The following is a 24,995-nucleotide window of genomic DNA, read 5'->3' as shown; positions in this document are numbered from 1 at the left end:
TCTTCCTTGGTGTTAGCAGAACAAGGCAGTGACCCTCCTGATGAGTAGAGGAGACCATTGGGAGAGGCTGAGAGAGGAGGTTACAGAGAGTAGATTGGAGACATGAGGTGATTGTGGGCTGTCAGTAGTGATACTGATATCACCCATGATGATGGTGGAGATGTCTGAGGATAGGAAGTGAGGGAACCAGGCAGAAATATGTAACAGACATTGTTGGGGTGGCCCAGGTGGGTGATAGACAGCAACACGCAGAGAGAAAGGGGTGACAGTCCTGATAGAATGTACAAATGATGTAACTGTGAGTGATGGTACCTGTGGGAGAACTGTGTATGTGATAGATTGGGACAGTAATATTCCAACCCCCCCTCCTTTACTATTACCAGGCCTGGAGGTGTGTGTGACATGTAGGCCACCGTGTGACAGTGCTGCAGGGGAGGGAGTGTCTGATTGTGTGACAGTGCTGCAGGGGAGGGAGTGTCTGATTGTGTGACAGTGCTGCAGGGGAGGGAGTTCCTGATTGTGTGACAGTGCTGCAGGGGAGGGAACATCTGATTGTGTGACAGTGCTGCAGGGGAAGGAGCGTCTGATTGTGTGACAGTGCTGCAGGGGAGGGAGTGTCTGTGTGACAGTGCTGCAGGGGAGGGAGTGACTGTGTGACAGTGCTGCAGGGGAGGGAGCGTCTGATTGTGTGACAGTGCTGCAGAGGAGGGAGCGTCTGATTGTGTGACAGTGCTGCAGGGGAGGGAGTGTCTGATTGTGTGACAGCGCTGCAGGGGAGGGAGTGTCTGATTGTGTGACAGTGCTGCAGGGGAGGGAGCGTCTGATTGTGTGACAGTGCTGCAGGGGAGGGAGAGTCTGTGTGAGCCATGTGTCTGTTTAAACTGTTTAGAAAACCCACTTAGTTATTGCACACTCTGTGTATTACCACAGTTAGTTGTCCCTCTCAGTTAGCTGCCCCCTAAGACTGATTGGTAAGATATAGTCTGGCTGATAAGACACAGGCCTACATCTGAGCCAGTTGGTCAGTGGAATGAAATACAGAGTGATGAAAGGACATACATAGCACTGTGTGTGTGAGTATATAACAGGCAGTGTGCTACTATAATCTATGCTTCACTGATCCCCATCACACACAGGTAATGAAAATTACAGCAACTCATTACATCACATACGTATAACATCAGATGTCTGTTCCACTCTGGTCTCCATGACTGTGTAATACATAATTCCCTTTTTAAAGTTAGATTGTTGGAAAATGTACCAATGTTTAGTCTACTGATGGCGCTGTGTATTGTCCATTCTACTATTGCTGGCACTCAAAATGCAAAAGATTTACCAAAATATTTGAAGTGTTGGAATTATTTAAAGGATTGTTTTAGGTCTATCAGTTCATGTTTTTTATGTATTATTTGATGTGTAACAAGATTTGATTTCTGTGTAAAACATTTCCCACACTCAGAGCATGGAAATGGTTTCTCACCTGTGTGACTTCTCTGATGTCTAACAAGATCTGATTGGTCTGTAAAACATTTCCCACACTCAGAGCATGGAAATGGTTTCTCACCTGTGTGACTTCTCTGATGTTTAACAAGATTTGATTTCAGTGTAAAACATTTCCCACATTCAGGACATGAAAATGGCCTCTCACCTGTGTGACTTCTCTGATGTCTAACAAGATCTGATTTCTCTGTGAAACATTTCCCACACTCAGAGCATGTAAATGGTTTCTCCCCTGTGTGACGTCTCTGATGTATAACAAGATGTGCTTTCTCTGTGAAAAATTTCCCACACTCAGAACATGAAAATGGCTTCTCCCCTGTGTGAAGCGTCTCTTGTGTAGCAAGATGTGATTTCTCTGTAAAATATTTCCCACACTCAGTACATGTAAATGGTTTCTCACCTGTGTGATATCTCTGATGTCTAACAAGATCTGATTTCTCTGTGAAACATTTCCCACACTCAGAGCATGTAAATGGTTTCTCCCCTGTGTGACTTCTCTGATGTATAACAGGATGTGTTTTGTCTCTGAAACATTTCCTGCACTCAGAACATGGAAATGGTTTCTCCCCTGTGTGAAGCGTCTCTTGTGTAGCAAGATGTGATTTCTCTGTAAAATATTTCCCACACTCAGTACATGTAAATGGTTTCTCCCCTGTGTGACGTCTCTGATGTATAACAAGAGCTGATTTCTCTGTGAAACATTTCCCACAGTCAGAACAGAGAAAGCTTTTATCACCTCTGTGAGCTGTACTGCGTGTAGCAATATTAGAGGTATCAGGGGAACATTCATTATGATTAGAGAAACCAGATGATATATTTGCACTGTGACGTACTGGGTGCAAATTTAGAGTAAAGGAGATGTCTCCTGGAGAAAACTGTCTGATGTTATCTTCTATTTTAAAATTTAGACTCAAACTGAGATCTCCTTCCGAGGTCTGGGTCTTGATTGTGCGTCCATCTGTAGGAAATAAAATGTATGTATAAAATTCCTACTATTACTAAGTTCTCAATGTTTAGTGGTTTTGTTTCTTTTTGCCAGATTACAAGTAATTGATACATTTACAAAATAACAAAGATGACCCTGGTCTTAAAATATGAGAGCCACATCACCCAGCTCTGACAGCCCTCATCAGTTGGCATTGGGTATTTCATGGACTGTAGGTTTGTGCAGCAATATACTGTAGGCGAAAGGTATAGACAGCACATAAGGGGGTGTATAGTAGTAATGTGCAGTATATACTGTAGGTGAGGGGTATAGACAGCACATAAGGGGTGTATAGTAATAATGTGCAGCAGATACTGTGGGTGAGGGGTATAGACAGCACAAAAGGGGTGTATAGTAGTACTGTGCAGCATATACTGTGGGTGAGGGGTATAGACAGCACATAAGGGGGTGTATAGTAGTAATGTGCAGCATATACTGTGGGTGAGGGGTATAGACAGCACATAAGGGGGTGTATAGTAGTAATGTGCAGCATATACTGTGGGTGAGGGGTATAGACAGCACATAAGGGGGTGTATAGTAGTAATGTGCAGCATACACTGTGGGTGAGGGGTATAGACAGCACATAAGGGGGTGTATAGTAGTAATGTGCAGCATACACTGTGGGTGAGGGGTATAGACAGCACATAAGGGGGTGTATAGTAGTAATGTGCAGCATATACTGTGGGTGAGGGGTATAGACAGCACATAAGGGGGTATATAGTAGTAATGTGCAGCACATACTGTGGGTGAGGGGTATAGACAGCACATAAGGGGGTGTATAGTAGTAATGTGCAGCATATACTGTGGGTGAGGGGTATAGACAGCACATAAGGGGGTGTATAGTAATAATGTGCAGCATATACTGTGGGTGAGGGGTATAGACAGCACATAAGGGGGTGTATAGTAGTAATGTGCAGCATATACTGTGGGTGAGGGGTATAGACAGCACATAAGGGGGTGTATAGTAGTAATGTGCAGCATATACTGTGGGTGAGTGGTACAGACAGCACATAAGGGGGTGTATAGTAGTAATGTGCAGCATATACTGTAGGTGAGGGGTATAGACAGCACATAAGGGGTGTATAGTAGTAATGTGCAGCATATACTGTGGGTGAGGGGTATAGACAGCACATAAGGGGTGTATAGTAGTAATGTGCAGCATATACTGTGGGTGAGGGGTATAGACAGCACATAAGGGGGTGTATAGTAGTAATGTGCAGCATATACTGTGGGTGAGGGGTATAGACAGCACATAAGGGGTGTATAGTAGTAATGTGCAGAATATACTGTAGGTGAGGGGTATATACAGCACATAAGGGGAAGTATATTATTAATGTGCAGCATATACTGTGCGTGAGGGGTACAGACAGCACATAAGGGGGTGTATAGTAGTAATGTGCAGCATATACTGTGGGTGAGGGGTATAGACAGCACATAAGGGGTGTATAGTAGTAATGTGCAGCATATACTGTGTGTGATGGGTATAGACAGCACATAAGGGGTGTATAGTAGTAATGTGCAGCATATACTGTGGGTGAGGGGTATAGACAGCACATAAGGGGTGTATAGTAGTACTGTGCAGCATATACTGTGGGTGAGGGGTATAGACAGCACATAAGGGGTGTATAGCAGTAGTGTTGTACAGCATATACTGTGGGTGAGGGGTATAGACAGCACATAAGGGGGTGTATAGTAGTAATGTACAGCATATACTGTGGGTGAGGGGTATAGACAGCACAAAAGGGGGTGTATAGTAGTAATGTGCAGCATACACTGTGTGTGAGGGGTATAGACAGCACATAAGGGGGTGTATAGTAGTAATGTGCAGCATATACTGTAGGTGAGGGGTATAGACAGCACATAAGGGGATGTATAGTAGTAATGTGCAGCATATACTGTAGGTGAGGGGTATAGACAGCACATAAGGGGATGTATAGTAGTAATGTGCAGCATATACTGTAGGTGAGGGGTATAGACAGCACATAAGGGGTGTATAGTAGTAATGTGCAGCATAGACTGTGGGTGAGGGGTATAGACAGCACATAAGGGGTGTATAGTAGTAATGTGCAGCATATACTGTGGGTGAGGGGTATAGACAGCACATAAGGGGTGTATAGTAGTAATGTGCAGCAGATACTGTGGGTGAGGGGTATAGACAGCACATAAGGGGTGTATAGTAATAATGTGCAGCATATACTGTGGGTGAGGGGTATAGACAGCACATAAGGGGGTGTACAGTAGTAATGTGCAGCATATACTGTGGGTGAGGGGTATAGACAGCACATAAGGGGTGTATAGTAATAATGTGCAGCATATACTGTAGGTGAGGGGTATAGACAGCACATAAGGGGTGTATAGTAGTAATGTGCAGCATACACTGTGGGTGAGGGGTATAGACAGCACATAAGGGGTGTATAGTAGTAATGTGCAGCATATACTGTGGGTGAGGGGTATAGACAGCACATAAGGGGTGTATAGTAGTAATGTGCAGCATATACTGTGGGTGAGGGGTATAGACAGCACATAAGGGGTGTATAGTAGTAATGTGCAGCATATACTGTAGGTGAGGGGTATAGACAGCACATAAGGGGGTGTATAGTAGTAATGTGCAGCATATACTGTGAGTGAGGGGTATAGACAGGACATAAGGGGGTGTATAGTAGTACTGTGCAGCATATACTGTAGGTGAGGGGTATAGACAGCACATAAGGGGTGTATAGTAGTAATGTGCAGCATATACTGTGGGTGAGGGGTATAGACAGCACATAAGGGGGTGTATAGTAGTAATGTGCAGCAGATACTGTGGGTGAGGGGTATAGACAGCACATAAGGGGGTGTACAGTAGTAATGTGCAGCATATACTGTGGGTGAGGGGTATAGACAGCACATAAGGGGTGTATAGTAGTAATGTGCAGCATATACTGTGAGTGAGGGGTATAGACAGGACATAAGGGGGTGTATAGTAGTAATGTGCAGCATATACTGTAGGTGAGGGGTACAGACAGCACATAAGGGGGTGTATAGTAGTAATGTGCAGCATATACTGTGGGTGAGGGGTATAGACAGCACATAAGGGGTGTATAGTAGTAATGTGCAGCATATACTGTGGGTGAGGGGTATAGACAGCACATAAGGGGGTGTATAGTAGTAATGTGCAGCATATACTGTGGGTGAGGGGTATAGGCAGCACATAAGGGGGTGTATAGTAGTAATGTGCAGCATATACTGTGGGTGAGGGGTATAGACAGCACATAAGGGGTGTATAGTAGTAATGTGCAGCATATACTGTGGGTGAGGGGTATAGACAGCACATAAGGGGATGTATAGTAGTAATGTGCAGCATATACTGTGGGTGAGGGGTATAGACAGCACATAAGGGGTGTATAGTAGTAATGTGCAGCATATACTGTAGGTGAGGGGTATAGACAGCACATAAGGGGTGTATAGTAGTAATGTGCAGCATATACTGTAGGTGAGGGGTATAGACAGCACATAAGGGGTGTATAGTAGTAATGTGCAGCATATACTGTGAGTGAGGGGTATAGACAGGACATAAGGGGGTGTATAGTAGTAATGTGCAGCATATACTGTGGGTGAGGGGTATAGACAGCACATAGGGGGGTGTATAGTAGTAATGTGCAGCATATACTGTAGGTGAGGGGTATAGACAGCACATAAGGGGGTGTATAGTAGTAATGTGCAGCATATACTGTGGGTGAGGGGTATAGACAGCACATAAGGGGTGTATAGTAGTAATGTGCAGCATATACTGTAGGTGAGGGGTATAGACAGCACATAAGGGGGTGTATAGTAGTAATGTGCAGCATATACTGTGGGTGAGGGGTATAGACAGCACATAAGGGGGTGTATAGTAGTAATGTGCAGCATATACTGTGGGTGAGGGGTATAGGCAGCACATAAGGGGGTGTATAGTAGTACTGTGCAGCATACACTGTGGGTGAGGGGTATAGACAGCACATAAGGGGTGTATAGTAGTAATGTGCAGCATATACTGTGGGTGAGGGGTATAGACAGCACATAAGGGGTGTATAGTAGTAATGTGCAGCATATACTGTGGGTGATGGGTATAGACAGCACATAAGGGGGTGTATAGTAGTAATGTGCAGCATATACTGTGGGTGAGGGGTATAGACAGCACATAAGGGGGTGTATAGTAGTAATGTGCAGAATATACTGTAGGTGAGGGGTATAGACAGCACATAAGGGGATGTATATTATTAATGTGCAGCATATACTGTGCGTGAGGGGTATAGACAGCACATAAGGGGGTGTATAGTAGTAATGTGCAGCATATACTGTGGGTGAGGGGTATAGACAGCACATAAGGGGGTGTATAGTAGTAATGTGCAGCATATACTGTGGGTGAGGGGTATAGACAGCACATAAGGGGGTGTATAGTAGTAATGTACAGCATATACTGTGGGTGAGGGGTATAGACAGCACAAAAGGGGGTGTATAGTAGTAATGTGCAGCATATACTGTGGGTGAGGGGTATAGACAGCACATAAGGGGATGTATAGTAGTAATGTGCAGCATATACTGTAGGTGAGGGGTATAGACAGCACATAAGGGGGTATATAGTAGTAATGTGCAGCATATACTGTGGGTGAGGGGTATAGACAGCACATAAGGGGTGTATAGTAGTAATGTGCAGCATATACTGTGGGTGAGGGGTATAGGCAGCACATAAGGGGTGTATAGTAGTAATGTGCAGCATACACTGTGTGTGAGGGGTATAGGCAGCACATAAGGGGGTATATAGTAGTAATGTGCAGCATATACTGTAGGTGAGGGGTATAGACAGCACATAAGGGGATGTATAGTAGTAATGTGCAGCATATACTGTAGGTGAGGGGTATAGACAGCACATAAGGGGATGTATAGTAGTAATGTGCAGCATATACTGTAGGTGAGGGGTATAGACAGCACATAAGGGGGTATATAGTAGTAATGTGCAGCATATACTGTGGGTGAGGGGTATAGACAGCACATAAGGGGTGTATAGTAGTAATGTGCAGCATATACTGTGGGTGAGGGGTATAGGCAGCACATAAGGGGTGTATAGTAGTAATGTGCAGCAGATACTGTGGGTGAGGGGTATAGACAGCACATAAGGGGGTGTATAGTAGTAATGTGCAGCATATACTGTAGGTGAGGGGTATAGACAGCACATAAGGGGTGTATAGTAGTAATGTGCAGCATATACTGTGGGTGAGAGGTATAGACAGCACATAAGGGGGTGTATAGTAGTAATGTGCAGCATATACTGTAGGTGAGGGGTATAGACAGCACATAAGGGGTGTATAGTAGTACTGTGCAGCATATACTGTAGGTGAGGGGTATAGACAGCACATAAGGGGTGTATAGTAGTAATGTGCAGCATATACTGTGGGTGAGGGGTATAGACAGCACATAAGGGGGTGTATAGTAGTAATGTGCAGCATATACTGTGGGTGAGGGGTATAGACAGCACATAAGGGGTGTATAGTAGTAATGTGCAGCATATACTGTGGGTGAGGGGTATAGGCAGCACATAAGGGGGTATATAGTAGTAATGTGCAGCATATACTGTGGGTGAGGGGTATAGACAGCACATAAGGGGGTGTACAGTAGTAATGTGCAGCATATACTGTGGGTGAGGGGTATAGACAGCACATAAGGGGTGTATAGTAGTAATGTGCAGCATACACTGTAGGTAGGTGAGGGGTATAGACAGCACATAAGGGGGTGTATAATAGTAATGTGCAGCATATACTGTGGGTGAGGGGTATAGACAGCACATAAGGGGGTGTACAGTAGTAATGTGCAGCATATATTGTGGGTGAGGGGTATAGACAGCACATAAGGGGGTGTACAGTAGTAATGTGCAGCATATACTGTGGGTGAGGGGTATAGACAGCACATAAGGGGGTGTACAGTAGTAATGTGCAGCATATACTGTGGGTGAGGGGTATAGACAGCACATAAGGGGGTGTACAGTAGTAATGTGCAGCATATACTGTGGGTGAGGGGTATAGACAGCACATAAGGGGGTGTACAGTAGTAATGTGCAGCATATACTGTGGGTGAGGGGTATAGACAGCACATAAGGGGGTGTACAGTAGTAATGTGCAGCATATACTGTGGGTGAGGGGTATAGACAGCACATAAGGGGGTGTACAGTAGTAATGTGCAGCATATACTGTGGGTGAGGGGTATAGACAGCACATAAGGGGTGTATAGTAGTAATGTGCAGCATATACTGTGGGTGAGGGGTATAGACAGCACATTAGGGGGTGTATAGTAGTACTGTGCAGCATATACTGTGGGTGAGGGGTATAGACAGCACATAAGGGGGTGTATAGTAGTAATGTGCAGCATATACTGTGGGTGAGGGGTATAGACAGCACATTAGGGGGTGTATAGTAGTACTGTGCAGCATATACTGTGGGTGAGGGGTATAGACAGCACATAAGAGGGTGTATAGTAGTAATGTGTAGCATATACTGTGGGTGAGGGGTATAGACAGCACATAAGGGGGTGTATAGTAGTAATGTGCAGCATATACTGTGGGTGAGGGGTATAGACAGCACATAAGGGGGTGTATAGTAGTAATGTGCAGCATATACTGTGGGTGAGGGGTATAGACAGCACATAAGGGGGTGTATAGTAGTAATGTGCAGCATATACTGTGGGTGAGGGGTATAGACAGCACATAAGGGGGTGTATAGTAGTAATGTGCAGCATATACTGTAGGTGAGGGGTATAGACAGCACATAAGGGGTGTATAGTAGTAATGTGCAGCATACACTGTAGGTAGGTGAGGGGTATAGACAGCACATAAGGGGGTGTATAATAGTAATGTGCAGCATATACTGTGGGTGAGGGGTATAGACAGCACATAAGGGGGTGTACAGTAGTAATGTGCAGCATATATTGTGGGTGAGGGGTATAGACAGCACATAAGGGGGTGTACAGTAGTAATGTGCAGCATATACTGTGGGTGAGGGGTATAGACAGCACATAAGGGGGTGTACAGTAGTAATGTGCAGCATATACTGTGGGTGAGGGGTATAGACAGCACATAAGGGGGTGTACAGTAGTAATGTGCAGCATATACTGTGGGTGAGGGGTATAGACAGCACATAAGGGGGTGTACAGTAGTAATGTGCAGCATATACTGTGGGTGAGGGGTATAGACAGCACATAAGGGGGTGTACAGTAGTAATGTGCAGCATATACTGTGGGTGAGGGGTATAGACAGCACATAAGGGGGTGTACAGTAGTAATGTGCAGCATATACTGTGGGTGAGGGGTATAGACAGCACATAAGGGGTGTATAGTAGTAATGTGCAGCATATACTGTGGGTGAGGGGTATAGACAGCACATTAGGGGGTGTATAGTAGTACTGTGCAGCATATACTGTGGGTGAGGGGTATAGACAGCACATAAGGGGGTGTATAGTAGTAATGTGCAGCATATACTGTGGGTGAGGGGTATAGACAGCACATTAGGGGGTGTATAGTAGTACTGTGCAGCATATACTGTGGGTGAGGGGTATAGACAGCACATAAGAGGGTGTATAGTAGTAATGTGTAGCATATACTGTGGGTGAGGGGTATAGACAGCACATAAGGGGGTGTATAGTAGTAATGTGCAGCATATACTGTGGGTGAGGGGTATAGACAGCACATAAGGGGGTGTATAGTAGTAATGTGCAGCATATACTGTGGGTGAGGGGTATAGACAGCACATAAGGGGGTGTATAGTAGTAATGTGCAGCATATACTGTGGGTGAGGGGTATAGACAGCACATAAGGGGGTGTATAGTAGTAATGTGCAGCATATACTGTAGGTGAGGGGTATAGACAGCACATAAGGGGTGTATAGTAGTAATGTGCAGCATATACTGTAGGTGAGGGGTATAGACAGCACATAAGGGGGTGTATAGTAGTACTGTGCAGCATACACTGTGGGTGAGGGGTATAGACAGCACATAAGGGGTGTATAGTAGTACTGTGCAGCATACACTGTAGGTGAGGGGTATAGACAGCACATAAGGGGTGTATAGTAGTACTGTGCAGCATATACTGTGGGTGAGGGGTATAGACAGCACATAAGGGCGTGTATAGTAGTACTGTGCAGCATATACTGTGGGTGAGGGGTATAGACAGCACATAAGGGGGTGTATAGTAGTAATGTGCAGCATATACTGTGGGTGAGGGGTATAGACAGCACATAAGGGGGTGTATAGTAGTAATGTGCAGCATATACTGTGGGTGAGGGGTATAGACAGCACATAAGGGGGTGTATAGTAGTAATGTGCAGCATATACTGTGGGTGAGGGGTATAGACAGCACATAAGGGGTGTATAGTAGTAATGTGCAGCATATACTGTGGGTGAGGGGTATAGACAGCACATAAGGGGGTGTATAGTAGTAATGTGCAGCATATACTGTGGGTGAGGGGTATAGACAGCACATAAGGGGGTGTATAGTAGTAATGTGCAGCATATACTGTAGGTGAGGGGTATAGACAGCACATAAGGGGGTGTATAGTAGTAATGTGCAGCATATACTGTAGGTGAGGGGTATAGACAGCACATAAGGGGTGTATAGCAGTAATGTATGCAGTTAGGGTGTCATGTTGTGTATATGTAACATTACCAGGTGACATATGAAAGGTATTAGAGGAAGTCTATCTGTGGCCGTGTCCTCTGTCTGTCTCTGAGGCAGAGCACAGAACAGCTGGAGGGTGCGGATGTCACACATGACTACGAAGAGATAACTAGAGGAGGGACCCCTCATTATTACAGATCCCCCTCCTCATTACCAATCCTCTGGGTCCCATTGTCCTATCCCGGTAACTCTCAGACACTAAGGCGCTCACACCACAGGGGGTAACTAGTAATCAGGGGGAGTGTACATCACACCATGCCCCCCTGCAGGGATACCCAATACCAGGGGACACACTAATGAGTTACCTGCACAGGGGTGTACACCTACATTGTGGGCACTGAGCTGTATTACAAGGACAGGACAGGAGGGGGTTGGGGCTCAGTGCTGTGTAACGTCCTCTGGGGTGTGGAGTTTAGGCTTCTACAAGGAGATACTGGAGAATGGAGCTTTGTCTCCTGCCAGCAGGACAGTATTATAAGATGGTACACTGGGAAGAAGTCCCGGACTTGGTGGTGATAGGCTGCTGGACTAGGGATTCCCTCACACTTCTGCAGAACATTGCATCTGAGAGTTGTGTCTCTGGATGGGCATACAGGTGATTGCAGTGCCTGACATCCGTCAGTACTTGGGATGTGGGCCGCTGCCCCCTCCCAGGTACACTGTGTGTTTAAAATCTGATCTAAGGGACTGGAAAAGAACATGGCGACTGCTTTAGGTACCACTTAGTGTGATGTACTGTATGGTATTACTACCATAACACACAATAAAGATATAGTTCCCTGATGTCCTGTCTGTGCGATCCATGAATTGTAATATTACATAGGGGTACATAATAAGCTAAGTTTCAATACCCAGGTACCTTAAACCAGCACATTGTATAGAGAGTGTGGGGAGGAGACTGGTCAGATCTCTGGGCTGGTAACACACAGTGACATGATGTGAGGGGGAGAGCAGGAGTATAATAGGGGCTGATAGCTCCTGATGTATGAGATACACCAGAGAGTGTGGGGAGAAGACTGCTCAGATCTCTGGGCTGTAACACACAGTGACATGATGTGAGGGGAGAGCAGGAGTATAATAGGGGCTGATGGCTCCTGATGTATGAGATACACCAGAGAGTGTGTAGAGGAGTTTGGTCAGATCTCTGGGCTGGTAACACACAGTGACATGATGTGAGGGGGAGAGCAGGAGTATAATAGGGGCTGATGGCTCCTGATGTGTGAGATACACCAGAGAGTGTGGGGAGGAGACTGGTCAGATCTCTGGGCTGGTAACACACAGTGACATGATGTGAGGGGGAGAGCAGGAGTATAATAGGGGATGATGGCTCCTGATGTATGAGATACACCAGAGAGTGTGGGGAGGAGACTGGTCAGATCTCTGGGCTGGTAACACACAGTGACATGATGTGAGGGGGAGAGCAGGAGTATAATAGGGAAGGATGGCTCCTGACTCCGCCACTGGACAGATACATTTCCCTCATTAGTTTGTACTGTTGTAGTGATTGAGCAAGAATCATATATGACTCTTTTCTGAGTAAGTGTTTATTACTCACCTGTGCTGATATCTGTAGGGATTTCCTCCTCCTTACACTGCTGATCACCCATCACATACGTCTCTTTTCCCTCTATATCTTCTGCCTTCATATCAGTCACATACATCTCTTCTTCTCCCTCTATATCTTCTGCCTTCATATCAGTCACATACGTCTCTTCTTCTCCCTCTATATCTTCTGCCTTCATATCAGTCACATACATCTCTTCTTCTCCCTCTGTATCTTCTGCCTTCATATCAGTCACATACGTCTCTTCTTCTCCCTCTATATCTTCTGCCTTCATATCAGTCACATACGTCTCTTCTTCTCCCTCTGTATCTTCTGCCTTCATATCAGTCACATACGTCTCTTCTTCTCCCTCTGTATCTTCTGCCTTCATATCAGTCACATACGTCTCTTCTTCTCCCTCTATATCTTCTGCCTTCATATCAGTCACATACATCTCTTCTTCTCCCTCTATATCTTCTGCCTTTATATTAGCCAGACTTTCACCCTAAGTAACCCACAAAACAATAAAATAACAGTTTAGAAATGTCAGATTTCATTAAAATTACATTAATTAGAAGAATTCTGGTTAATAAGACACACACAGCTTCCTACAGATCATATAAAGACACTTTGGAATATTGGTGAGACCCTAAATCCCACCTACCTGATACTCCTGTGGGATCCTGTGATTCTCCTCTGTACAGTCCTGTGAATAAAGCGGATGGGGACATCTCTCTGGGGTATTTCTGTTACCGGGTCCATCTATAGGAAACACACAGTGACTGAGGGCCTGATTCAGAGTGAGAAAGAGCATGTAACTGTGAACCAGGACAAACCATGTTGCAATGCAAGGGGTGCAAATACATACATTATTTTGCATGTAGGGTAAATACTGGCTGCTTTTGCAAGTAGCCCACACATACTGCACAGCTTTATTTTTACACTGCAATTTAGATGTCAGTTTGGACACATCCCTCCCAACTCTAAATCTCTCTGCTCATTATACATCTGCCGCACCTGCAGTGCAGCATGGTTTCACCAAGATGATCAGTTACGTGCTAATTCTCACTCTATTCCCAAAGCTGAATCAGGCCTTGAGTACATTGTATATATGTGATTATCAGGTGATGTGTGTATATAGGGGCCCTCACACCTGCTCTCCCCTGTACAATAAATGACAGTCTCCTCTTACCCAGTGATGTGAGGGGCCGGTGATTCTCTATCATCACGTCCTTGTACAGACCCCTGTGTTCCTCTATATACTCCACCTCCTGCATGGAGACATAGACAGTGACATCCAGACACCTTATAGGAACCTGACACACACAACGATACAGTCATCACCCAGACACATCCCCTGGTGTTACTGTATAATGGCCCATTCCCAGCAGTCACCTCTCCAGGCATCACCCAGACACACCCACTGGTGTTACTGTACAATGTCCCATTCCCAGCAGTCACCTCTCCGGTCATCACCCAGACACATCCCATGGTGTTACTGTACAATGTCCCATTCCCAGCAGTCACCTCTCCGGTCATCACCCAGACACATCCCCTGGTGTTACTGTACAATGTCCCATTCTCAGCAGTCACCTCTCCGGTCACCACCCAGACACATCCCCTGGTGTTACTGTACAATGTCCCATTCCCAGCAGTCACCTCTCCGGTCATCACCCAGACACATCCCCTGGTGTTACTGTACAATGTCCCATTCCCAGCAGTCACCTCTCCGGTCATCACCCAGACACATCCCCTGGTGTTACTGTACAATGTCCCAATCCCAGCAGTCACCTCTCCGGTCATCACCCAGACACATCCCCTGGTGTTACTGTATAATGTCCCATTCCCAGCAGCCACCTCTCCGGTCATCACCCAGACACATCCCCTGGTGTTACTGTATAATGTCCCATTCTCAGCAGTCATCTCTCCGGTCATCACCCAGACACATCCCCTGGTGTTACTGTATAATGTCCCATTCCCAGCAGTCACCTCTCCGGTCATCACCCAGACATCCCCCGGTGTTACTGGTAAATGTCCCATTCTCAGCAGTCACCTCTCCAGTCATCACCCAGACACATCCCCCGGTGTTACTGTATAATGTCCCATTCCCAGCAGTCACCTCTCCAGTCATCACATAGACACATCCCCCGGTGTTACTGTATAATGTCCCATTCTCAGCAGTCACCTCTCCAGTCATCACCCAGACACATCCCCCGGTGTTACTGTATAATGTCCCATTCCCAGCAGTCACCTCTCCAGTCATCACCCAGACACATTCCCCGGTGTTACTGTATAATGTCCCATTCTCAGCAGTCACCTCTCCAGTCATCACCCAGACACATCCCCCGGTGTTACTGTATAATGTCCCATTCCCAGCAGGCACCTCTCCAGTCATCACCCAGACACATCCCCCGGTGTTACTGTATAATGTCCCATTCCCAGCAGTCACCTCTCCAGTCATCACCCAGACACATCCCCTGGTGTTACTGTATAATGTCCCATTCCCAGCAGTCACCTCTCCAGTCATCACCCAGACACATCCCCTGGTGTTACTGTATAATGTCCCATTCCCAGCAGTCACCTCTCCAGTCAGCAGGTGAATGTTATTGTTGATGAGTTCCAGCATCTTCTGGTCATTGTGTCTCTCATGTATCAGTGAGTGAGGTGGAGGCACCGTGATGGGGCTCTGGGTCCTGCTCAGTCCTCCTGACACACGGGGATGGCTGCTGGGAGTCTCATGCTCACCGGATGTCTTCTTCACTACTGTGTAATCCTGTGTATTGGGGGAGACATCAATGAGGAGGTCAATTAAACTCCACCTAAATGGGGCTGTTTATTTAGATGATCACTTTGCATAATATACAAGAAGACTATTTCACTAAAGCAAGTATTATAGCAATCTCCTATATGCAAGAAAATGTAGAGTATATAGTATCTCCTACAGCTCCAACATCTTTGTGTCAGTGACAGAAAGAAAACAACAGTGAGGACTGTGGGACTAATACTAATATCTGAGACCAGCTCCCTGCTGCTTGCTTAATAATATAGATATAAGTGATGTCACTGTGACACTCCCAGATCCCCTCACCTCCCCAGTCATGTCCCTGTATTATTACTATAGATATAAGTGATGTCACTGTGACACTCCCAGATCCCCTCACCTCCCCAGTCATGTCCCTGTATTATTACTATAGATATAAGTGATGTCACCGTGACAACCCCAGATCCCCTCACCTCCCCAGGCATGTCCCTGTATTATTACTATAGATATAAGTGATGTCACTGTGACACCCCCAGATCCTCTCACCTCCCCAGTCATGTCCCTGTATTATTACTATAGATATAAGTGATGTCACTGTGACACTCCCAGACCCTCTCACCTCCCCAGTCAAGTCCCTGTATTATTACTATAGATATAAGTGATGTCACTGTGACACTCCCAGACCCTCTCACCTCCCCAGTCAAGTCCCTGTATTATTACTATAGATATAAGTGATGTCACTGTGACACTCCCAGATCACCTCACCTCCCCAGTAAGCAGGTAGATTATCTCCAGGGTGAGATGTAAGATCCTCTCAGTTCTGTGACTCTCGTCCTTGTCCATCCTCAGTGAATCAGAGATAATATAGAATGTGTAATAAATAGTAATAAAGACTCTGGTTGCTCACAACAGGACTGTCTAGGAATATATAAAATAAATATAATAAATATCACAGAGAACACATGTAACACAGTCAGACATGTTACACTGGGTGATCAGTAAGTCTTCCCTTTCCCCCCCAGCCATAGAGCCCTGGTCAGTGTCTGTCAGAGGTTCCTGTGACCCAGCCCCATAAAGCTCCTCAGAGGCCATCACACAACGCTGTACTGCATAAGGTTACACCAATGCTCCTCTCCTGGCCGGGGGTCTTATTCCTCCCAGACACATATTTGGTACAATTTGCTCCACGTGTATCTTTTACAAACGCATGAATTAGGGATGTTGGGAATTTTTACTTTTGTTTTACATTTATTCCAGAAAGAGAGAATCTGTGACTATACTGAGGTCATACAGGTAACAGGGGTGTGAGGGGAGAGTACACAGGAGAGCAGAAGGGGTGCAGATATGGGGAGAGAATCTGTGACTATACTGAGGTCATACAGGTAACAGGGGTGTGAGGGGAGAGTACACAGGAGAGCAGAAGGGGTGCAGATATGGGGAGAGAGTCTGTGACTATACTGAGGTCATACAGATAACAGGGGTGTGAGGGGAGAGTACACAGGAGAGCAGAAGGGGTGCAGATATGGGGAGAGGGGAACTAACGGAGGAATACAGAGCACACAACAGTGGGTGTAACAGCTGTACAGGCCACTCCCTTGTATAATAGGACACCACGGGCTGCGCCCCCTGTATAAGGCAACTCAGGCCACTCCCCCTGTATAGAAGAACATAGGATGTTCCCCCTGAATAGTAAAGAGAAACAGGCCATAATAGGCACCACAGGCTGCTCTCCCTGTACAGTAGGACACCGCAGTCTGTTCCCACTGTATAGTAGGACACCACAGGCCACTTGTTCAGTATAGTAGGACACCACAGGCCACTCCCCCTGTATAGTAGGACACTACAGGTCACTCCCCTGGTATATAAGAACACCACAGGCGCTCTCCCTGTATAAGACACCGAAGGCTGCTCCTCCTGTATAGTAGGACACACTGCAGGCTGCTCTAACTAAATAATAGGACACCGCAGTACGCTCCACATGTAAAGAAGGACACCGCAGGCCACTTGACCAGTATAGTAGGGAAACACAGGCCACTTCCCCTGTATAGAAGAGTGCAACAAGCTGATACCGCTGTATAGGAAGGCACCACAGGTTGGTCCCCCTGTATGGTAGGACAACACAGGATGCTCCGCCTGTATAGTAGAGGGCAACAGGCCGCTTCCCCTGTATAGTAGGATACCACTGGATGCTCCCCCTGTATAGTAGGACACTACCGACTGCTCCCCTGTATAATAAGACACCACAGGCTGCTGTCCCTGTATAGTAGGACACAACAGGCTGCTATTCCTGTATAGTAGGACATCACAGGCCACTCCCCCTGTATAGTGTTGGACAACACATGCCAATCCCATTGTGCAGTAGGACAATGCAGGCTGCTACCACTGTGTAGGACACCACAGGCTGCTCCCCCTGTATAGGACGAGACCACCGGCAGCTCCACCTATATAGTGTAGGACACCACAGGCCACTCCCTCTGTACAGTAAGATGCCATTACCTTCTTCTGTTTGACACTGCAAGGTTGCATTTTTCGCGCTTGAGTTAAAAAAAACTTCCGTCAAGTCCATTCTCCCTTATATAATAATACTACCACATATACAGTCAGGTGCATAAATATTGGGACATTGACAGAATTTTAATATTTGGGCCTCTATTCACCACCACAATGGCTTTGAAATTAAACAAACAAGATGTGCTTTAACTGCAGACTTCCAGATTTAATTTGAGGGTAATTACATCCAAATCAGGTGAACGGTGTAGGAATTACAACGGTTTCTATATGTGCCTCCCACTTTTTAAGGGGCCAAAAGTAATGGGACTATCAACTCAAAAGCTATTGCCTTGTTATTTCATTATCAATTAAGCAGGTAAAAGGTCCGGAGTTGATTCTAGGTGTTACATTTGCATTTGGAATCAGTTGCTGTCGACTCTAAATATGAGATCCAAAGAGCTGTCACTATCAGTGAAGCAAGCCATCATTAGGCTGAAAAATCAAAACAAACCCATCAGATAGATAGCAAAAACATTAGGTGTGGCCAAATCAACTGTTTGGAACATTCTTAAAAAGAAAGAACGCACCGTAGAGCTCAGCAACACCAAAAGACCCGGAAAACAACTGTGGTGGATGACAGAAGAATTATTTCCCTGGTGAAGAAAAACCCCTTCACAACAGTTGGCCATATCAAGAACACTCTCCAGGAGGTAGGTGTATATGTGTCAAAGTCAACAATCAAGAGAAGACTTCACAAGAGTGAATATAGAGGGTTCACCACAAGATGTAAACCATTGGTAAGCCACAAAAACAGGAAGACCAGATTAAAGTTTGCCAAACAACATCTAAAAAAGCCATTACAGTTCTGGAACAACATCCTATGGACAGATGAGACAAAGATCAACTTGTACCAGAGTGATGGAAAGAGAAGAGTATGGAGAAGGAAAGGAACTGCTCATGATCCAAAACATACCACCTCATCAGTGAAGCATGTTGGTGTTAGAGTCATGGCGTGGGGATGTATGGCTGCCAATGGAACTGGTTCCCTTGTATTTATTGATAATGTGACTGCTGACAAAAGTAGCAGAATTAATTCTGAAGTGTTTCAGGCAATATTATATGCTCATATTAAGTCAAATGCTTCAGAACTCATTGGACGGCGCTTCACAGTGCAGATGGACAATGACCAGAAGCATACTGCAAAAGCAACCAAAGAGTTTTTTAAGGATAAAAAGTGGAATGTTATGCAATGGCCAAGTCAATCCCCTGACCTGAATCCGATTGAGCATGCATTTCACTTGATGAAGACAAAACTGAAGGGAAAATGCCCCAAGAACAAGCAGGAACTGAAGACATTTGCAGTAGAGGCCTGGCAGACTATCACCAGGGATGAAACCCAGCGTCTGGTGAGGTCTATGCGTTCCAGACTTCAGGCTGTAATTGCCTGCAAAGGATTTGCAACAAAGTATTAAAAAATGAAAGTTAGATTTAGGATTGTTTAGTTTGTCCCATTACTTTTGGCCCCTTAAAAAGTGGGAGGCACATATAGAGACCGTTGTAATTCCTACACCGTTCACCTGATTTGGATGTAATTACCCTCAAATTAAATCTGAAAGTCTGCAGGTAAAGCACATCTTGTTTGTTTCATTTCAAAGCCATTGTGATGGTGAATAGAGGCCAAAATATGAAAATTCAGTCAATGTCCCAATATTTATGCACCTGACTGTAAGTGTGTGGTGAGATCTATTTTTCCATGCTGAAGTATCACTAAACAGTTCCCTCTTCTCTTTATATTATTACAACATATCAGTCTGTGGTAACAGGTGATTTAATCCCCCTTATATATCACTGTAGTCCCTTATCCGCTAAATATTAATAATATAGCGTTCTGGCTAGGCTGTTTTAGTGGGTGACCTTCCCGATTTCAAAGGGCAGAATGCACCCTGCCCCTTTGGCAGCGCCCTGTTGGCAAATCCCTAAAACAACATGCCGGGTGGTGACCCCACCTGCGGACTGCAGTGCCCCTCGGGTGGGAAAAATTGCGGTGCAGTGCTCACCACTGGTGAATATTCACAGAGAAGGGAGAGCTTGGGGGCAGCCTAACTGGGTCCCCAAGAGTGATGAACAGGGGGCGAATCATGCCCCCTTTGCAGGCGAGCGCTCAAGTGCCATACCCCTTGCCGAACCTAGAATGAACACTAATAATACCACATATCAGTGAGTGCTGGAAGCTGTTATTCTCCCTCATATATCACTGTACAGTCCCATTCCCCCATATATACTAATAATACTACATAGTGTTGTGCTGGGAGCTGTGTTATTCCCCCTCATATATCACTGTACAGTCCCCTCCCCCCTATATAATAATAATACCACATATCAGTGTGTGCTGGGAGCTGTGTTATTCCCCCTCATATATCACTGTACAGTCCCCTCCCCCCTATATAATAATAATACCACATAGTGTTGTGCTGGGAGCTGTGTTATTCCCCCTCATATATCACTGTACAGTCCCCTCTTCCCTATATAATAATAATACCACATATCAGTGTGTGCTGGGAGCTGTGTTATTCCCCCTCATATATCACTGTAGTCCCCTCTCCCCTATATAATAATAATACCACATAGTGTGTGCTTGGAGCTGTGTTATTCTCCCTCATATATCACTGTACAGACCCCTCTTCCCTATATAATAATAATACTACATAGTGTTGTGCTGGGAGCTGTGTTATTCCCCCTCATATATCACTGTACAGACCCATCTCCCCTATGTAATAATATTACATATCAGTGTGTGCTGGGAGCTGTGTTATTCCCCCACATATATCACTGTATGGTCCCCTCTCCCTATATAATAATAATACCACATATCAGTGTGTGCTGGGAGCTGTTATTCCTCCTCATATATCACTGTACTGTCCCCTCCTCCTATATAATAATAATACCACATAGTGTGTGCTGAAAGCTGTAATATTTCCCCTCATATATCACTGTACGGTCCCCTTTCCCCTATATAATAATAATACCACATATCAGTGTGTGCTGGGAGCTGTGTTATTCCCCCTCATATATCACTGTACAGTCCCCTCTCCCCTATATAATAATAATACCACATATCAGTGTGTGCTGGGAGCTGTGTTATTCCCCCTCATATATAACTGTACAGTCCCCTCTCCCCCTATATAATAATAATACCACATATCAGTGTGTGCTGGGAGCTGTGTTATTCCCCCTCATATATCACTGTACAGTCCCCTCTCCCCTATATAATAATAATACCACATATCAGTGTGTGCTGGGAGCTATGTTATTCCCCCTCATATATAACTGTACAGTCCCCTCTCCCCCTATATAATAATAATACCACATATCAGTGTGTGCTGGGAGCTGTGTTATTCCCCCTCATATATCACTGTAGTCCCCTCTCCCCCTATATAATAATAATACCACATATCAGTGTGTGCTGGAATCTGTGTTATTCCCTCTCATATATCACTGTACAGTCCCCTCTCCCCTATATAATAATAATACCACATATCAGTGTGTGCTGGGAGCTATGTTATTCCCCCTCATATATAACTGTACAGTCCCCTCTCCCCCTATATAATAATAATACCACATATCAGTGTGTGCTGGGAGCTGTGTTATTCCCTCTCATATATCACTGTACAGTCCCCTCTCCCCTATATAATAATAATACCACATATCAGTGTGTGCTGGGAGCTGTGTTATTCCCTCTCATATATCACTGCACGGTCCCCTCTCCCCTATATAATAATAATAGCACATATCAGTGTGTGCTGGGAGCTGTGTTATTCCCCCTATCTAATAATAATATAATTTATAATGGACACGTTACCTAGCTCCGGCTGTCAGGAATATCTATGACAAAATGGCAGCTAAAGCCCCTGTGGCCCCGCCCCCTCTGCTCTGTGACTGGTAGACTATAAGAATATGGCCGCCGGTCACCGTACAAGCGGACACCATTAGATAATACTGTTGTTAATCTAGTGATGAAGCTGCTAGCGGCAGTTGCCAGTGGCTGCCTGATTGGCTACTCGCTACTGCCAATCACCGCACTGAGGGGGAGCGGTTACTTCGATTAGAGGGGCGGGGCAGACAGTAGCCATAGCTACACGGAGGTGAGTAGTGCGGGGCGTGGTTATCAACAGGGGGCGTTTCTTTTTTGTCGGCAGCTTCCGGGTCGCATTCCACTAACATCAGGAAGAAGCAGCAGGTGATGGTATTTATTGTTATTATACAGGGGGAGCAGACTGTGGTGCCTCAATACTTTCATCATACAGGCAGAGCAGACACCAGTGTTATATATAATACAGGGGTAACAGACCCTGGTGTTATGTTCAGCTGGAGCAACCTCTAGTGCTGCAATATGTATATACAGGTAGAGCAGACGCCAGTGTTGGTATATTACAGGTGGAGCAGATGCTTTGTTACTGTAATACAGCTTCAGCAGACTCTGGTGCTGCATAATTATACAGGTAACAACAACAGAAGCAGAAAGTTCTCTCTATATTTTGGGGCACTCACCCTACTAATAATATAACGTAACCTGTAATAGTGTCAGTAAGAAATGACCGAGGTGTTATCCGTATAGCGCAATAAGTCAGGAAATACACAGAATGTAACAGAAAGACGATATAAAGCCTGGTCTAACCAGGGCCAATAACCCCTCAGCACTGACCAGCTGTGTGATGGGAGACGTATATACTGATTATCTGTATCATTTATGGTCAGACATATACATCATCACCCAGTGCTCAGAGGTATGGGGAATAGATATATATCACACTAAGTGTAAGGAGGAAGATTCCCTCTGTGTAATAAAGTGTCGGTAACCAGTAGAAGCGTCTGTATTTGATTTTTGATACAAAATAGGACCTTTGGCCTTTTTATGGTTTGTGTATTATAGTGTAACCTATTTATGTGTCTGAGTTTTTAATCACATGATATAATTGCCAGTAATTAAGTTATTTGCAGCAGTGCTCCCACCCTTGGTGTATATATACATTTAGAATCTGTGTGTATATATATACAAACAAAGTATTTCCTAGAGAAGCACGTTGTGCCCCCTATGGAAACAAATGAAGCGGCACTCCCATGATGAAAAAAGACGAAGTGTATTAAAAGATTACATGATACACTGTAAAAGTCGACGTTTCAAGGCCTCCTAGGACCTTATCTTCAGGACCAGTGTAACACAGGGGGCACAACGTGCTTCTCTAGGAAATATTTTGTTTACATGCTGAATTTAACAAGGCACCCATTAATATTTGGACTAATTGGGCTAGTGCCAAACCACAATGTTGTGTGGATGTGTGTGTGTGTATATATATATATATATGTGTGTGTATATATCTATATATCTATCTGTATATATATATACATACATACATACATACATACAGTCAGGTCCATAAATATTGGGACATTGACAGAATTTTCATATTTTGTCCTCTACTCACCACCACAATGGTTTTGAAATGAAACAAACAAGATGTGATTTAACTGCAGACTTTCAGATTTAATTTGAGGGTAATTACATCCAAATCAGGTGAACGGTGTAGGAATTATAACGGTTTCTATATGTGCCTCCCACTTTTTAGGGGGCCAAAAGTAATGGGACAAACTAAACAATCCTAAATCTAACTTTCACTTTTTAATACTTTGTTGCAAATCCTTTGCAGGCAATTACAGCCTGAAGTCTGGAACGCATAGACATCACCAGACGCTGGGTTTCATCCCTGGTGATGCTCTGCCAGGCCTCTACTGCAAATGTCTTCAGTTCCTGCTTGTTCTTGGGGCATTTTCCCTTCAGTTTTGTCTTCATCAAGTGAAATGCATGCTCAAGCGGATTCAGGTCAGGGGATTGACTTGGCCATTGCATAACATTCCACTTTTTAGCCTTAAAAAACTCTTTGGTTGCTTTTGCAGTATGCTTCGGGTCATTGTCCATCTGCACTGTGAAGCGCTGGCCAATGAGTTCTGAAGCATTTGACTGAATATGAGCATATAATATTGCCCGAAACACTTCAGAATTCATTCTGCTGCTTTTGTCAGCAGTCACATCATCAATAAATACAAGGGAACCAGTTCCATTGGCAGCCATACATGCCCACTCCATGACACTACCACCACCATGCTTCACTGATGAGGTGGTATGTTTTGGATCATGAGCAGTTCCTTTCCTTCTCTTCCCATCACTCTGGTACAAGTTGATCTTTGTCTCATCTGTCCATAGGATGTTGTTCCAGAACTGTAATGGCTTTTTTAGATGTTGTTTGGCAAACTCTAATCTGGTCTTCCTGTTTTTGTGGCTCACCAATGGTTTGCATCTTGTGGTGAACCCTCTATATTCACTCTTGTGAAGTCTTCTCTTGATTGTTGACTTTGACACACATACATCTACCTCCTGGAGAGTGTTCTTGATTTGGCCAACTGTTGTGAAGGGGTTTTTCTTCACCAGGGAAATAATTCTTTTGTCATCCACCACAGTTGTTTTCCGTGGTCTTCCGGGTCTTTTGGTGTTGCTGAGCTCTACGGTGCGGTCTTTCTTTTTAAGAATGTTCCAAACAGTTGATTTGGCCTCACCTAATATTTTTGCTCTCTCTCTGATGGGTTTGTTTTGATTTTTCAGCCTAATGATGGCTTGCTTCACTGATAGTGACAGCTCTTTGGATCTCATATTTAGAGTCGACAGCAACTGATTCCAAATGCAAATGTCACACCAAGAATCAACTCCAGACCTTTTACCTGCTTAATTGATAATGAAATAACGAGGGAATAGCCCACACCTGTCCATGAAATAGCTTTTGAGTTGATAGTCCCATTACTTTTGGCCCCTTAAAAAGTGGGAGGCACATATAGAAACCGTTGTAATTCCTACACCGTTCACCCGATTTGGATATAATTACCCTCAAATTAAATCTGAAAGTCTGCAGTTAAAGCACATCTTGTTTGTTTCATTTCAAAACCATTGTGGTGGTGAATAGAGGCCCAAATCTGAAAATTCTGTCAAT

At 44.8% G+C, this 24,995-nt stretch overlaps 1 protein-coding gene across 1 annotated transcript in view; it reads right to left on the bottom strand.

Annotated features, from left to right (window-relative positions):
- LOC148477268 (uncharacterized) overlaps window positions 1-24,995 on the bottom strand; it is a 145,834-nt gene that overhangs the window by 70,095 nt on the left and 50,744 nt on the right. The window contains exons 5-6 of the mRNA XM_088456966.1: window positions 1,901-2,083; window positions 1,370-1,732 (exon numbers count right to left, since the gene is read on the bottom strand). Coding sequence (XP_088313092.1) covers window positions 1,370-1,732; window positions 1,901-2,083 — 546 coding nt within the window. The remainder of the gene's footprint in view (window positions 1-1,369; window positions 1,733-1,900; window positions 2,084-24,995) is intronic.

Source organism: Taudactylus pleione, unplaced genomic scaffold (assembly GCF_031769625.1).
Source record: "Taudactylus pleione unplaced genomic scaffold, aTauple2 ptg000730l, whole genome shotgun sequence".
NCBI classification, from domain to species: Eukaryota; Metazoa; Chordata; class Amphibia; order Anura; family Myobatrachidae; genus Taudactylus; species Taudactylus pleione.
The sequence above is the reverse complement of the archived record's forward strand: the minus strand, read 5'-3'. Positions and strand labels throughout refer to the sequence as shown.